Source organism: Balaenoptera borealis, assembly GCF_965194805.1.
Source record: "Balaenoptera borealis genome assembly, chromosome: 1".
In the NCBI taxonomy this organism is placed as follows: Eukaryota; Metazoa; Chordata; class Mammalia; order Artiodactyla; family Balaenopteridae; genus Balaenoptera; species Balaenoptera borealis.
In genome coordinates this window covers 33,659,022-33,672,012 of record NC_138860.1, presented here as the reverse complement: position 1 = coordinate 33,672,012, position 12,991 = coordinate 33,659,022, and the positions used below count along the sequence as shown (strand labels likewise).

The 12,991-nt window shown below is 51.2% G+C and overlaps 1 protein-coding gene across 3 annotated transcripts in view; it reads left to right on the top strand.

Annotated features, from left to right (window-relative positions):
- The first annotated feature begins 225 nt into the window (after nt 1-225).
- TMCC2 (transmembrane and coiled-coil domain family 2) overlaps nt 226-12,991 on the top strand; it is a 37,224-nt gene continuing 24,458 nt past the window's right edge. Inside the window, exons 1-2 of one of the 3 annotated variants that reach the window (XM_082396613.1) lie at nt 226-995; nt 12,296-12,826. In XM_082396613.1, the coding sequence (XP_082252739.1) occupies nt 789-995; nt 12,296-12,826 (738 nt within the window). In that variant the 5' untranslated portion in view covers nt 226-788. Of the gene's footprint in view, nt 996-1,049; nt 2,064-12,295; nt 12,827-12,991 lie in introns of those variants that run through there. The other 2 variants (XM_082396614.1, XM_082396615.1) reach the window with 2 other exon arrangements.

Below are 12,991 nucleotides of genomic sequence, written 5' to 3'. Positions count from 1 at the left end.
CCTCTCCTGGGGGATCGCACGATGCAACCAACCCTAAAAACGTGGCCGCGCGACGCCCCCTCAGCCCTCCGGGCTTCCCATTGGCCCGTTGCCGTTGTCACTCCCTCCTTGCCTCGCCTTCCCCCTCCCGGGCCGAGGCACTGGGCGGGGTAGGTTGCGCGCTCGCCGCTGGCTCTGGCGGCGGTCGAGGCTTTGCAGCAGGCGGCGCGGAGGGCGGGGAGCGGGTCTCGCGCGCGCGCGCGCGCGGGGGAGGGGCGGGGCGCGGCGAGCTGCGGGCTCCGTGGCCGGCCAGTGTGGGGCGGGGGCCCGCGGCAGGGCTGGGGGCCGCAGTCGGCGCCGAGGGCTGCCGACGAGGACCTGCCCGGCCGGCCGCGCCATGCCTGCCGCGCCCAGCAGCCCGGCCCGCCGGGAGGGATGCGCTGTGCCGCCCAGCTCCGCTCCGCCCGGCCCTTGCCCTGAAGCAGAAAGTTTGGGGGCTGGGGGCTATCTCCTCCCGCTCCAATGACTGCCCAAGGACTCCTGCTGCCCAGCCTCGATTGTGACCTGTCTTCGCTCCCCAGGTCGTAATGAACTATTGCAAGCTGTAACCAAGGCTCCCCTTCCTCTCCCCTCTCTCACCCTCCTTTAAAAAGGTTTATTTTTTTAATTCAAGAAATTGTGATCCGCCGACTCCCCTCCTCGTTAATAATTTAGACCCCAAGCCTCGTTTCTGAGTGTAAGAGGGGGTGCGGTCTCCCCCAAGAAGGCGCGCTGGAAGGACAGATTCCCCTTGCCGACCCACATACACCATGAAGAGGTGCAAATCGGACGAGCTGCAGCAACAACAGGGTGAGGAGGATGGAGCTGGGCTGGAAGATGCAGCTTGCCACCTGCCGGGCGCGGACCTCCGGCCTGGGGAGGCCACGGGTGCTAACTCTGCTGGCGGGCCAACTTCGGATGCGGGCGCTGCCGCGGCGCCCAACCCGGGTCCCCGAAGCAAGCCTCCCGATTTAAAGGTGAGCGCAGACCCTCCCCTTACGAGTCCAACCGGCGACTTAGCTTTCCCCGCCCCGCGCAGAAGTGCTTTAACAGAATAAAAGTGATGGGGAAGCCAGACAAAGGTCAGAGAGAATGAGCAGATGTTGGGCCAGACCCTGTGCTGGACGTCAGGTACTATTTGTGCCTCTGTCTTTCAGCTCGTTTCGGGCCTCTGTGTTTGTTCCTCATTATTCAGCAGACGTTCTAGTGACTTACGCATCCGAGATTGTTTGAATAATGTGTGTGAAGTGCTATTCGCAGACAAAGGGCTGGAGAAATCCAAGATGCTAACTAAAAAGTTGACATCACTTTCCCTCCTGTAAAATGGCAGGGGAAGAAAATTACAGCGTGGGAGCCCAAGCAAAAGACCGTTAGTTTCCTTTGCTGAATTAGTTTCCTCCTTTTGGGACCTTCCTGGAGTGAAGCTCAGTTTGTCCATCTGTGAAAGGGGAGTGTGGGTTTCTTGCCGTTAGGTGGAGCCAGAGGTTAAGCTAGTGCTTGGAGATCCCTGCCTGCTTGCTAAACCAACCCCAGGGTGGAGAACTGACAGGTGGCAGCTTAGTGCTTAGGCTGGTTTGGGGCCTCGGTTCAAGTTGCACACACGCAGAGCCGGCATTTAGAACCAGGATCCGAAAGAGGCGATTGCATGCAGCTGGGAGTCCTTTATTTTCCAGCCTGAGGTCGCCGAGACAGTTATTGAGCTGTATTGGATGTCTCTATATTAATTAAAACAGCAGCTGTGATAAATAATGCACCTTTGCTGGAGCTGCCACAGGGACTGCAGGCTCAGACTTCTCAAGCCAGCTCACCACAGGGCTGAGAGAGATGTCAGCCCAAGGAAGGAACTTAGATGCATCGGAGATTGATGCCTGGGGGACATTTTCTCCAGAGGGGGTGCAAGGTCTTAGCTAGGGGAGCAAAAGGACTCCCTTATGTTAAATAAAGCCTGTATCCTATGGCAGCAGCCACTAAGGAGCTCACCAGAATAAACCAATGACATTCCTCATTCGACCTGAGCGGCACAGAGTCAGGAAGTTAGAGCGCAGGTGAGTGTGCTCTTACCTGTGTGTTACCTGTCTGTGTTTCTTGGGGAGGGCTGAGAAGGTGACTGCTACCTCCATGTGTGTACTTTAAAAATTTGTGGTAGTTATTCGAATGTGACCTCTGGTTTTGCTGCTGTCCTTTTCAGAGTTTTGGGGCTAGCCTTATGTCTAAGATGAGCTGCACTGGGTAGGCTGTGCGCATTAAGTCCTTGGTACCTGGCACACCTGCCACTTCTGAGCCCACCCTGTGTGGTCAGGAGGTGTGGTTCCTATTTTAAATGAGATGGTGAAGGAAAAGAGCTGCTCTTAAGGCTGATGTGGGGAGGGGGCCAGCCTTCTGCTGCAGACTTCATCTTCATTCTGGGCCGATCCAGATGGGTCTGGCCAGCAAACCCTGATTCCTTGACCAGGTGGGATTCTCACGCTGAGTCCATGAGCAGCAGCCTTGGAAACTCCCGGACTCTTCAGCTCAGGCAGCAGTGGAAACGACCAGCTCCATTCATTCCCCCAGCTGCCTTCGTGAGGGAAGGTGGACTGGTTGTGGTGTGGGGCTGCAGTGTCTTTGTAGATAAAGCTGCTTAAAGAAGCTCGTTCATCTCCACCCTCTTATACTCCCTCTCTCTCTCTCTCTCTTTTTTTTTTTTGTGACACTCATTCTGGTTGGGGCAGACATAGCAACAACTGTATACTTGATGTTAAATGCTGACTTTCCCCGAACCAAAATTGAGATCAGGTGTGAGAAAAGACGTTGTCCTTCCAAGTTATTCTCCACCCCCACCAGAAAGCATATCACCGAGGTAACCACCGCCATGTGGACCCAGGCTGGCAACCCAGAGAAAACCTAGCTGCTGCCTGCTCAGGGGGAGCACGGGGAGACAATCAGGGCCTTTTCCTGTTTATCTCTGTCTGCTTTATCACGTGTTTACAGCGTAGGGACTTCAGAACCAGGCATGAACTTGGGGGCTATCGCAATTTGATTTGCTGTGTGATCTCAGGCACATCACTCAACTTTTCTGAGCCTTTTTCTGGGGGAAAGGGTCCAGGAATATTGAAGTGTGTCCAAACTTGTTTACCAGTGCTGGCACAGTTTTCCAATGATGGAAAAATTCCATCTTTGGCTCTAGCACTGGGTAGAAGCTAACTTGTTTTAGATTTGATGGTGGTACCAGAACGGGGTAAGTTTGATTTTTAACACCCCCCTGCCTCATACCTGTGTTTGGCCTGGAGCAAGCCGCAGTTCTGGCTTGCTGTTGTTTTCATTTTAAACTTTGGAGATAGGAACTTTTGGTCCTTTAGTCCCACTTCTGTTTTCTTGTGACAGCTCCAGGCATTGTGATGGATTAGGTGCAATGGAGGAAATCATCTTGAGAAAGGGGGAAAAAAAAAAAAAGCCTTTGTGTGAAGCACCTCCGTGGAAGTTTTGCGGAGGGAGAGGAGAGAATTTTGGTCTGAATGTGCCCTAGCTAGTGGCAGCCAGAGCTTTCAGGGACTCCTGTGGTCTCCCTCCATGGTCCTTCAGTGTTGTGGAGAACTGCACTGTAAATTTCTCCTATGGTGGCCCGGGATCCGTGATTATGGGGTGGGGAGGACCAGTGAAAAGAAGGAAAAATAATTAAGCAGCAGTCTTAAAGGAGCAATCATAAAACTGTAACTGAAAAATAGCCTGAAAATGGACATTGCCCCACAGGCAGCTTATGCAGGTACTTTGGGGGCCTTCTCAGCTACTCCACACATTTGATGTGACCTTCAGGGGTGATCTCAGCAGACGCTCCTGCAACAGGAGCCCAACAATTCAGAGTCACATCCCCTGCCCCCTATGGCTTGGATTCCTGTTGAACCACTTGAGTTCATGTCTTGATTCATTTGTGATCATTATCCAGTCCTTTGCTGCTGCCAGGTTCCTTGCTAGTTGGGAGGAGATGCTAGATTGCTGGTCACAGAGAGTGTCGGCTGACCAAAAGTACATCAAGATTTTCCGGCAAGTAAATGCAGTGCCAGTGAGAGTGGGAGTGGGAGGAGCTCAGGGGAAAACTGCAGAAAGGGATGGAGCACACATTCCTGTTAAAAATACAGCATGTGGTAGATGTTGCTGAGGCCTGGGATGAGTGGCTAAGCACGAGAGTCAGCTGGCTCTGTCCTGATGCCTTTTAGAAGCCCGAGGGCAGGGGAGGAAATCGCAGACCTCTCCACCTCTCCCCAGCCTTTCCTGAAAGGAAGGCTCTGGGTTTGCTGGCTGGAGGCCTTCCCCTAGACTTCCCCTGAGGTTCTCTATACCCTCACAAAAGCCCCTGCAAATAATTTCTCCAGGGATTTCTGAACAGTACTAATATTTTTTCCTGGAAGAAGAAGGGGGTACTCTGAATTGCACCATTCCAGTCCTGGTTCGAAGTGCTTTTTTTTAAAAATTTTATGTATTTATTTATTTTTGGCTGCACCGGGTCTTCGTTGCTGCGCGTGGGCTTTCTCTATTTGCGTTGAGCGGGGGCTACTCTTCATTGCGGTGTGTAGGCTTCTCATTGTGTGGCTCCTCTTGTTGCAGAGCATGGGCTCTAGTCACGCGGGCTTCAGTAGTTGTGGCACACAGGCTCAGTAGTTGTGGCTCTGGGGCTCTAGAACGCAGGCTCAGTAGTTGTGGTGCACGGGCTTAGTTGCTCTGCGGCATGTGGGATCTTCCCGGACCAGGGTTCAAACCTCTGTTACCTGCATTGGCAGGCGGATTCTTAACCACTGCGCCACCAGGGAAGCCCCTCGAAGTGCTTTTGACTCAGGACTCATTTGGGTTCTTTCATCCGCACCATTCACTGGTCTTCCTGTCTGCTCAGAGTGAAGAGCGATTAGAAACCAAAGATCTGAGGGAAAGTCACAACTGAATCCTATATGATTCTCCTTGCTGGCTCGCAGCCTGTGCTGATCACAGGTGCGTCACCTGCGCCCGATGCCCCTTGTTCGTTCAGCGGTCCAGTAGAGAGCCTGCTGGCAAAGGGTTCATGGGTTAACAGATACTGATGGCTTCAGCGGGGAAGGCATGTTTTAAATTGTGAAACACGACGTGCATATAAAAGTGTCTGAAAACATATGTACCCCTTAAATAACAACAGCAAAACAGACACCCCATCTACCTACCACCCAAGTTAAGAGAGAGAACATTGACATTCCCAAGAAGCCCCTGCTTATTTTTCTCTTCTTTTATTTATTTATTTTTAAGGCCCAGGGTTTTAGTAAAATTAATGGGCCTCAGTTTCTCCACTTTTTCAATGGAGAAGACAGGCGACTTCATGGGAATGCGGGCGGGATGGAGGGTTGTGTGTGCTCTGGGACCCTGGGGAAGGGTTCCGATGGTAGGGCAGGGCTCTTTGTGGCCTTGCTGCGTCATGAGGCCCCCAGCTCTCCTTCAGAAGTGATATGTTCAGGTGTGAAGACTCCCACAGTCTCAGGTGGGAGCAGGACCCCTGGGAGATGTTTCATCAGGGGAGGTAGGATTGCGGTAGACCTAAGCACAAGGAAATGGGAAATCAGTTCTTCGGCAGCAGGCACTGCCTCTGCCTCCAGGCAAACAGAGTGAAACACTTGCAAGAAAGTCATCTGTCGAAGCACGTGTAAGTTTGAGGGTGCTTCCAGCATCACTGATGGAATCAGAAACATATGGGATTCATCAGAAGAGGTGCACTTAGAGAAAGTTTTAAAGGGTGGAAACGTTAATTACCAAAGAAGAGGAGGGCACTTTCTAAGTGGGGGAAGTGAAAGGGCAAGTGCCAGGTCCCTTGTAAGGCCAGTGCCCTTTTTTGACTGGACAGCAGTTCCCCAGCCCTGTAAATAGTCAGGGACAGTGGAGAGTGGTGAAGAATGCGGAGGGTTCCTGTATTTGTCCCACCTGGACCTAATGTGAGGCGGGCAGAGGGTCCTGAGACCTGGGGTTGCCCCTCTCCTACCCCCTCTGCCATCAGGAATTTTCAGAGCAGCCCTGGATATGGGCTTGGGAGGAATTGGTGGCCAACAGGAAAGCATGTGGTGAATGAAGCTGTCTGTTCTCCTGCCACATATTGGGTTCTAGATGAATTCCCAGCTGCCCTTGTTCCAGTGGGAACTGTCGTGCAGGCTCGGCATTTACAGAATGTGCTACTTTTCGTGTATTTAATTGTCTTAACTGCCAATCCCATTAACAAGAATCTCTCCGTCAACAAGGAATTGAAACATTTGATAGGACCTGAATTTGGGGTTGAAGTTTTAAAAAAGTGTGGGTGTCAGGAGCTGGGGAAAAAATATCTCAGGTGGCTTCTCAGTGGTGGTCTTGGAGGCCAACTCTAAATTCACGCCTATTTTCATCTCTCCTCTAAGAAAGACGTCTCGCTTTGAAATGCTCATGGATGAGGAGGGTGCATTCTTAGAATGAGGCCATACTGGACAGGGTCCCCCTTTATCAGCCAAACACTTAAGCCTCTCTCCGTGTTGAACAGTTAAAACAAAGCTGTTGAGGGATCGCAGTTATGTTTTGTGATTGGGTGAGAAAGACAGTATTTGACTTTTCAAACCAAATGGCTAAAGACTTCCTTATTCCAGCCAAGCTGGCTGAATGATGTCCACCTGGAAAACAAAGCTGGCTGTGAGAACATTAAGTCTTGACCTGAGCCATTTGTGAGGACAGGAAACACATTTGGGCCCCTGGGTCTGTGTTCATCCTTTTCCAGGCAATTACTAAGATGATAGACTGAGACGAGGTTTTAACTGCAGCAGGAGGGATCTGGGTTAGACACAAAAAACTGTGCGAATGAGCATTTTAAATCTCTGGAAAAGATAGTTGTCTAAGGATTAAATCGCCTTTTGAAGATGGTCTTGTAGATGCGCAGAGTTTCCACTTAGAAAATAATTAAGTAGCATTGGCCATGTTTGTGTTAAGGTCTCTCCCCCTACTACTGGGGGCACAAAGATAATAGATGATACAGCTCCTGCCCTCCATTTGCTCATGGAGGATTCCATCCAGAAGCAGGTGAAAAGTTGGATAACCGTTTGACAGAGCCGTGTCACAAGGCAGAACATGATTAATTGCAAGATGAGTGGTGTAGATGACGAGCGCTCTGGAGTTCAGAGCAGGGTGGTGAGGTCACTTTAGACCGGCGTAGTCAGACAGGGCTGTATGGAGCAGGGGGCAGTGAACGGGGTGTAGGATAAGAGGCAGAGAGAGGGCACACCGTGAAGATAACTTTAATCAGAATCTTTTGGGACTTCCCTGACGGTCCAGTGGTTAAGACTTCACCTTCCAGTGCGGGGGGTGTGGGTTCAGTCCCTGGTCTGGGAGCTAAGATCCCACGTGCCTTGCGGCCAAAAAACCGAAACATAAAACGGAAGCAATACTGTAACAAATTCAATAAAGACTTTAAAAATGGTCCACATCAAAAAAAAAAAATCATTAAAAAAGAAAAAGAATCTTTTATGCTGATAAATGTTGAGCTGATTCTGCCTTAAGATCCGCTGCATGAGGTCACCTTGCCTGACTTGCATTGGCTCAGGCAGAATTCTCTGAGCAATAAAGGAACGAGGACTTAAACTAAAATTGAGAATGGGGAAATCACTTGCCCCTGAGTTGAGATCTGTTTGTTTAACGTCAGCTGGGATGCTGGGGAAGAAAAAAATGCTTCCAAAAATCTTTCTTCACTGTGTTTCTAAGAGAAACAGTTGCAGCCTCTCACTCTTCATCATTGTGGCCGTCAGCGCCAAACCTGGGGTGGCAGTTCCTCTCCCGCTCCAACCCCAGGCTCCCCACCCAAGGCCTCTTAAGGGCAATTGAAGACTTCTGCAATCCACTTTGTATTTCAAGAGTAGGACTCTGTGGGTTTTTTACAGCGATTAGCTCTCTAATGCTGGCCCTGTTTCCATAGAGACCCTATAAATAGAGGAACGTTGGCGACCTAGGCTTGCTAAGGCTCACGGTGACCCAATCAGCCCCTGAACCCTCCCAGCCGGACCTGTGGTGGGGCAGAGGGAGTTTCAAACCCAGGCAGGAGGAGGGGATGTGCAGTCAGCTATGCAGTCAGCTGCCAGGTGGGATAATTAACTATAGGTAGTGTCACTTTTACAGATCCTTTCAGCTCTAATGGGAGTTGTTAAGAACACAGGGACCTGGAGGAATTAGAAGCTGCTTTTGGCTATTTTTAACCAGATGGTGCCAAAGTCACTGCACCCCGAAGCATTTTACTTTTGACCTCATGCAGCTGTGTTTGCAGCTTTTGGAGCAGACTTCCCCTTTGGGGGACCCACACCCAGGGAGGAAAGGAGATGAAGCCTAACTGTTCAGAGACCACAGCCTTCTCAGGAAGGATCTTTCGGAAACCATCTAGTCTACCCTTTCTTCCTGAGACGATGATGGCACTCCAAGGAGACGGCACCCTTTCTGCCCTTAAAGATAGTTCAGGGAAAGACAGCAAACTTCTCTCATTTACCTCCCCAGGTGCAGGCACCTGGCCCCAGGATGCTCTCCTTTCTGCCTTGCTTCTGGCCTCTGGGCAGTTCTGGGACAGCCCTTGCTCGTTCTCATAGATCAGGAGAGCTGTTTGTGTCCCATCTCTAACTCTGAAACATCTCAGCTCCCTTTTCCTAATGAATACACGGCTTCGTTTGGCCACCAAAATGGTTTCTGGCAGCTGGGGAAAAGCAATAGTCAATGTGGAGAAGCAAGTGACATTTAGTAGCTGGAACCTGTTAGTCAGAGCAGGTGGTGCTTTCTGCCGCGTTGGTGGCTGAGTTCCCTCAAGCTAGTCACCATGGTTTTCCTCATTTCCAAAACTTGTGGCTGGTTATGTGTATGTGCTGGTTTCTTTTTTTTTTTTTTTGAACACTTACCGTGTTATGTCAAAACTCCTTAACTCTCTCCTCCCTGACACCCACATGCAGAAACAGCCCAGCCCATGTGTTACCCTGCTTTCTTGCCTTGCACCTTATAAGTGAGGAAAAACCCCTGCATTTGGAGCCATCTCCCTCCCCCCATTATTCTTTGTCTTCTTTTTTGTTCTTTTCCTTCATCTCTACCATAGACTTTAACAGACTCCTCAGCGCTGCTGGGGCAAAGGTCCTGGGGTCACCCTGGCTTTCCTTTACCTGCAGAACAGATGGGAAGGTGGGAAAGGAAGACCCACACTGGTTACAGGTCTCGCCCCAGTCCTACGGTGTGGCACAGGAAGATTCACCACTGCAGTTCAGGGGGCGGAACCCCCCGTGGCCCAGGCATTTTTGTTTTGTTTTGATCCTGCCTGTGATACTGTTCTGGGACACACGTAAATACTGTATCTGCTTTAGTCTCGGAATCAGTGTGTGAGCCAGTGAAGGTAACTTAGACTAGAAGTTGGAGGTTCTTCTGTGTGACTGGGATGAGCCCCTTAACTGTGCTGTGCTTCAGTTTCTTCATCTGCAAAATGGAGACACTGATGCTCTGTGACATCCTGCCGCCTGGGGTTAGGCTAGCGTCAGGTTAGAGTGACAGCATACATTGGAAAGCACTTTGAAAAATGCTGTTGTATGATATTAAAAGTAATTTGACCAAGGATTTTAGGATTCAGTGCAGTATAGCAGACAGTGGTGGCTGCTGTCCCCAGTGCCTACCCCCTTCTCCTGGGGCTCAGGGAGAGGAAATGCCTTGGGACTGTGGTGCCGTCTTGAAGGGAACCCTGTATCTGAGTGGATGTGGAAGAGGGGCCTCAGTGTTGGAGAAGCTAGGTTAGGAGTGGTGGGGAGAGGAGAAAGAGGCTTGGAATAGAATGCTAGAAAGACAATTTGTAATATGTAATGTGACCATTTGGCAGAAGTTGCTGGACAAATGCCAGAGCCAGCTGGCCCCATCTACGATGCCTGGAGGATGGTCTGCTGTCAGCTTGGGCCCGACGTGGAGGGGGGGTGTCCTGGCCTGTCCCTGGTCCAGAGGCTGCAGGATCTGGCCATTGCCAAGTCTGGCGGAGTGCACTCCTCAGTCCGGCCTGCCTTGGACGTGGTGGTTTTACCCTGAGCAGACTCTGCCTCAGGCTGGCCCTGAGGAGATGGTAGCTCCCATCAGGAGACCTGGCACTGTGAAACCTAGCGTCTGCGGGGCTGCCCCAGGATTAAATTCTTGAGAAGGAGTAATGGTCACCTTAATTTCCTCACCTAAAAATGGAAATGTTGCTGCTGTTGCTTTTATTAGTTTCTGGGAAAATCAAGTGAGAGAATGCAGGAGAAAGAGCATATCGAAAACTGTAAACCGTTAGATCACGGTGAGCTGTGATGATATAACTTGTCTGGCCTGTAAAATGGGTTTTACAGGGGCCCCACCTACTTTGAGGATTGTGGGGCTACTCAAACGAGGTGAAAAATGAAAATCCTGCACTTTGACGTAATCCACAGTAGTGTGCGTTGTTACTGACATCAGATGTAAGTGCGGCTTACATCTTACAGTAGTGTCTGCACAAAGCACGCTGAGGTGTAAAGTTAACAGTGAGAGTGGGGTCAGCTAATTCAGAAGATCTGAAGCTGGTTTTCTCCTTGGTGTCTGCATGGTTCAAGTTTTCTGCTCTGTAAGTTTGTTTCTAGAAAAAAAAAGAAAAGCCAGTACTTGGAATTCTTTGCAAGGTTTCCTAGATGACCGAGGCTGCCTCCTGAGGTGATGAGTTTTACAGATGAAGACATTGAACCCCATGTGGCTGGGCTCTGAGTTTCCCTCTCAGGAGTTACAGAGTGCGCGTTCTCACCTGGTCCTCAAAGTCCCACCCCTCCTGCTGTTGGCTCTGAAGCTTTCTGCCGAGGGTTCAGCTCCACCACGTGAGCCGACCCCCTGACAGAAGCAGCTGTCTGGAGTTATCCCACACGTTGCCTCGCCCCGGCCGGATGGTGGGGCTGTCTCTCGCTGAGCAGTGCTGCCTGGGGAGCAGGTGGAGCATCTCAGCGGCAGAGCTAAGAGGGAAGCCGGGGCCAGTGCAGCACTGGGCTCCAGAGCCCCTTTGGTTTGTTCCAGTCTGAGTGGAAAGACACTAAGACTGTATTCTAAAGAAGTGGTCACATTACTGACCGCACTACAAGGTATGCCCATTGAGGTAGTTTATTTACTTTTTTAACATTTACCAGTTTATTGTACAGGGTACAGATGAACAGCCAGATGAAGAGGCACATACGGTGAGGTTTGGAAGGTCTTGAGTACAGGAGCTTCTGTGGCCCTGGGACTGGGATGTGCCACCCTCCTGGCATGTGGAAGTATTCACCAACTCGGAAGCTTCAGTAAAATTTATTTTATTGCTATGTCAGGAATGAGATTGGCTATAAATAAGAGGAAATTATTCTAGAGTTGTATAGATAAAGATAGACTTGTTTATTTCATGAACCAAGAATCCCAGGGTAGACATTCACAGCTGGGTTGGTGATTCCATAGGGCCATCAAGTTCCCAGGCCTGTTGTTGGGGGCTTTACCATCTGTGTGTAGGTCTTCATCATCATGCCAGTTACTTGCAGTTGCAAGGTGGCTGCTGCATCTCCAGGCATTACCTCCACATTCCAGATGGGAAGAAGTAAAAAGGGCTAGTACCTTTATTAGGTAAGCAAAAGTTTCCCCAGAAACGCTCACCTTGCTTTTCATTGGCCTACACTATGTCACGTGTCTACTCCTAGCTGCAAGGGGGTCTGATGAAGCAAGAATTTTTAGCATGGCACAATAAGGCCGTGCAATTTGGTAAGAAAGAAAGGAGAATAGTCATTGGGTAGGTCATTAGCAATATCTGCTACAATTGTATAACCTGATTGTATGACCCTGATTTTCCCAGGGAGTGTTGCAATGAGGCGTCTTTGGAAATGGATGCTTGGTGGGCCAAAAGAGCATCTGGAGGAAGGACCTAATTGGAAGGAGAAAGGGACTAGGGGATGGAGGGAGAATCAGTCCAGAGGGATAAACCTCATGAGCCAAGTGCTGCCCGCATGTGCCACTGAGCCCCAGACTATAGCCACAAGGATATCATGACCAGTAATCCTGAACCATGTGTGGATTTGGAATGTCCTGTGGGAAGCCATACGGGTACATTTCTTTGTGAATGAGAGGAATTGGTCTGGGTTGCCACCTTTCTGCAAGGTGACCTTTAAGGCATGACAGGACATTCATGGGGATCGTCCAGATTCAGATGGCTGTAGGAGCTACACTCATATCCCAGGAATGGACCCCTCACCTCTGCCCGCAACCGACTAGGCATTCGAGAGCTTTCCACTCACCAGATTCTTCATCTTTCCTCCTTAAGAAAATCCAGCAGCTCTCAGAGGGCTCCATGTTTGGCCACGGCTTCAAGCACCTGTTCCACGGCCGCCGCCGGTCACGGGAGAGGGAGCATCAGACGTCTCAGGATTCCCAGCAGCAGCATCAGCAGGGCATGTCCGACCATGACTCCCCGGATGAGAAGGAGCGCTCCCCGGAGATGCACCGCGTCTCCTACGCCATGTCCCTGCACGACCTGCCCGCCAGGCCCACTGCCTTCAACCGCGTGCTGCAGCAGATCCGCTCCCGGCCCTCCATCAAGCGGGGTGCTAGCCTGCACAGCAGCAGTGGGAGTGGCGGCAGCGGGGGCAGTAGCCGGCGCACCAAGAGCAGCTCCCTGGAGCCTCAGCGCGGCAGCCCCCACCTGCTGCGCAAGACACCCCAGGACAGCAGCCTGGCCGCCATCCTGCACCAGCACCAGTGCCGCCCCCGGTCTTCTTCCACCACTGACACGGCCCTGCTGCTGGCTGATGGTGGCAACCTCTTGGCCGAGGAGGCGGAGGGTCTCAGCGAAAAGGTGAGGCGGGGCAAGAGGAGGGCCTTCCGGGTCGGGGCTACTCAGAGGCAGGAGCCACCTGCGCAGGGGCCTGTGGCCTTGAGGACCTGAGCTGGGGCCTGGCCTGGTGGGTGTGGACACGCTGCCGCCTGCAGAGTTGTGTGTCTGACGGAAGGAGCCAGAGAT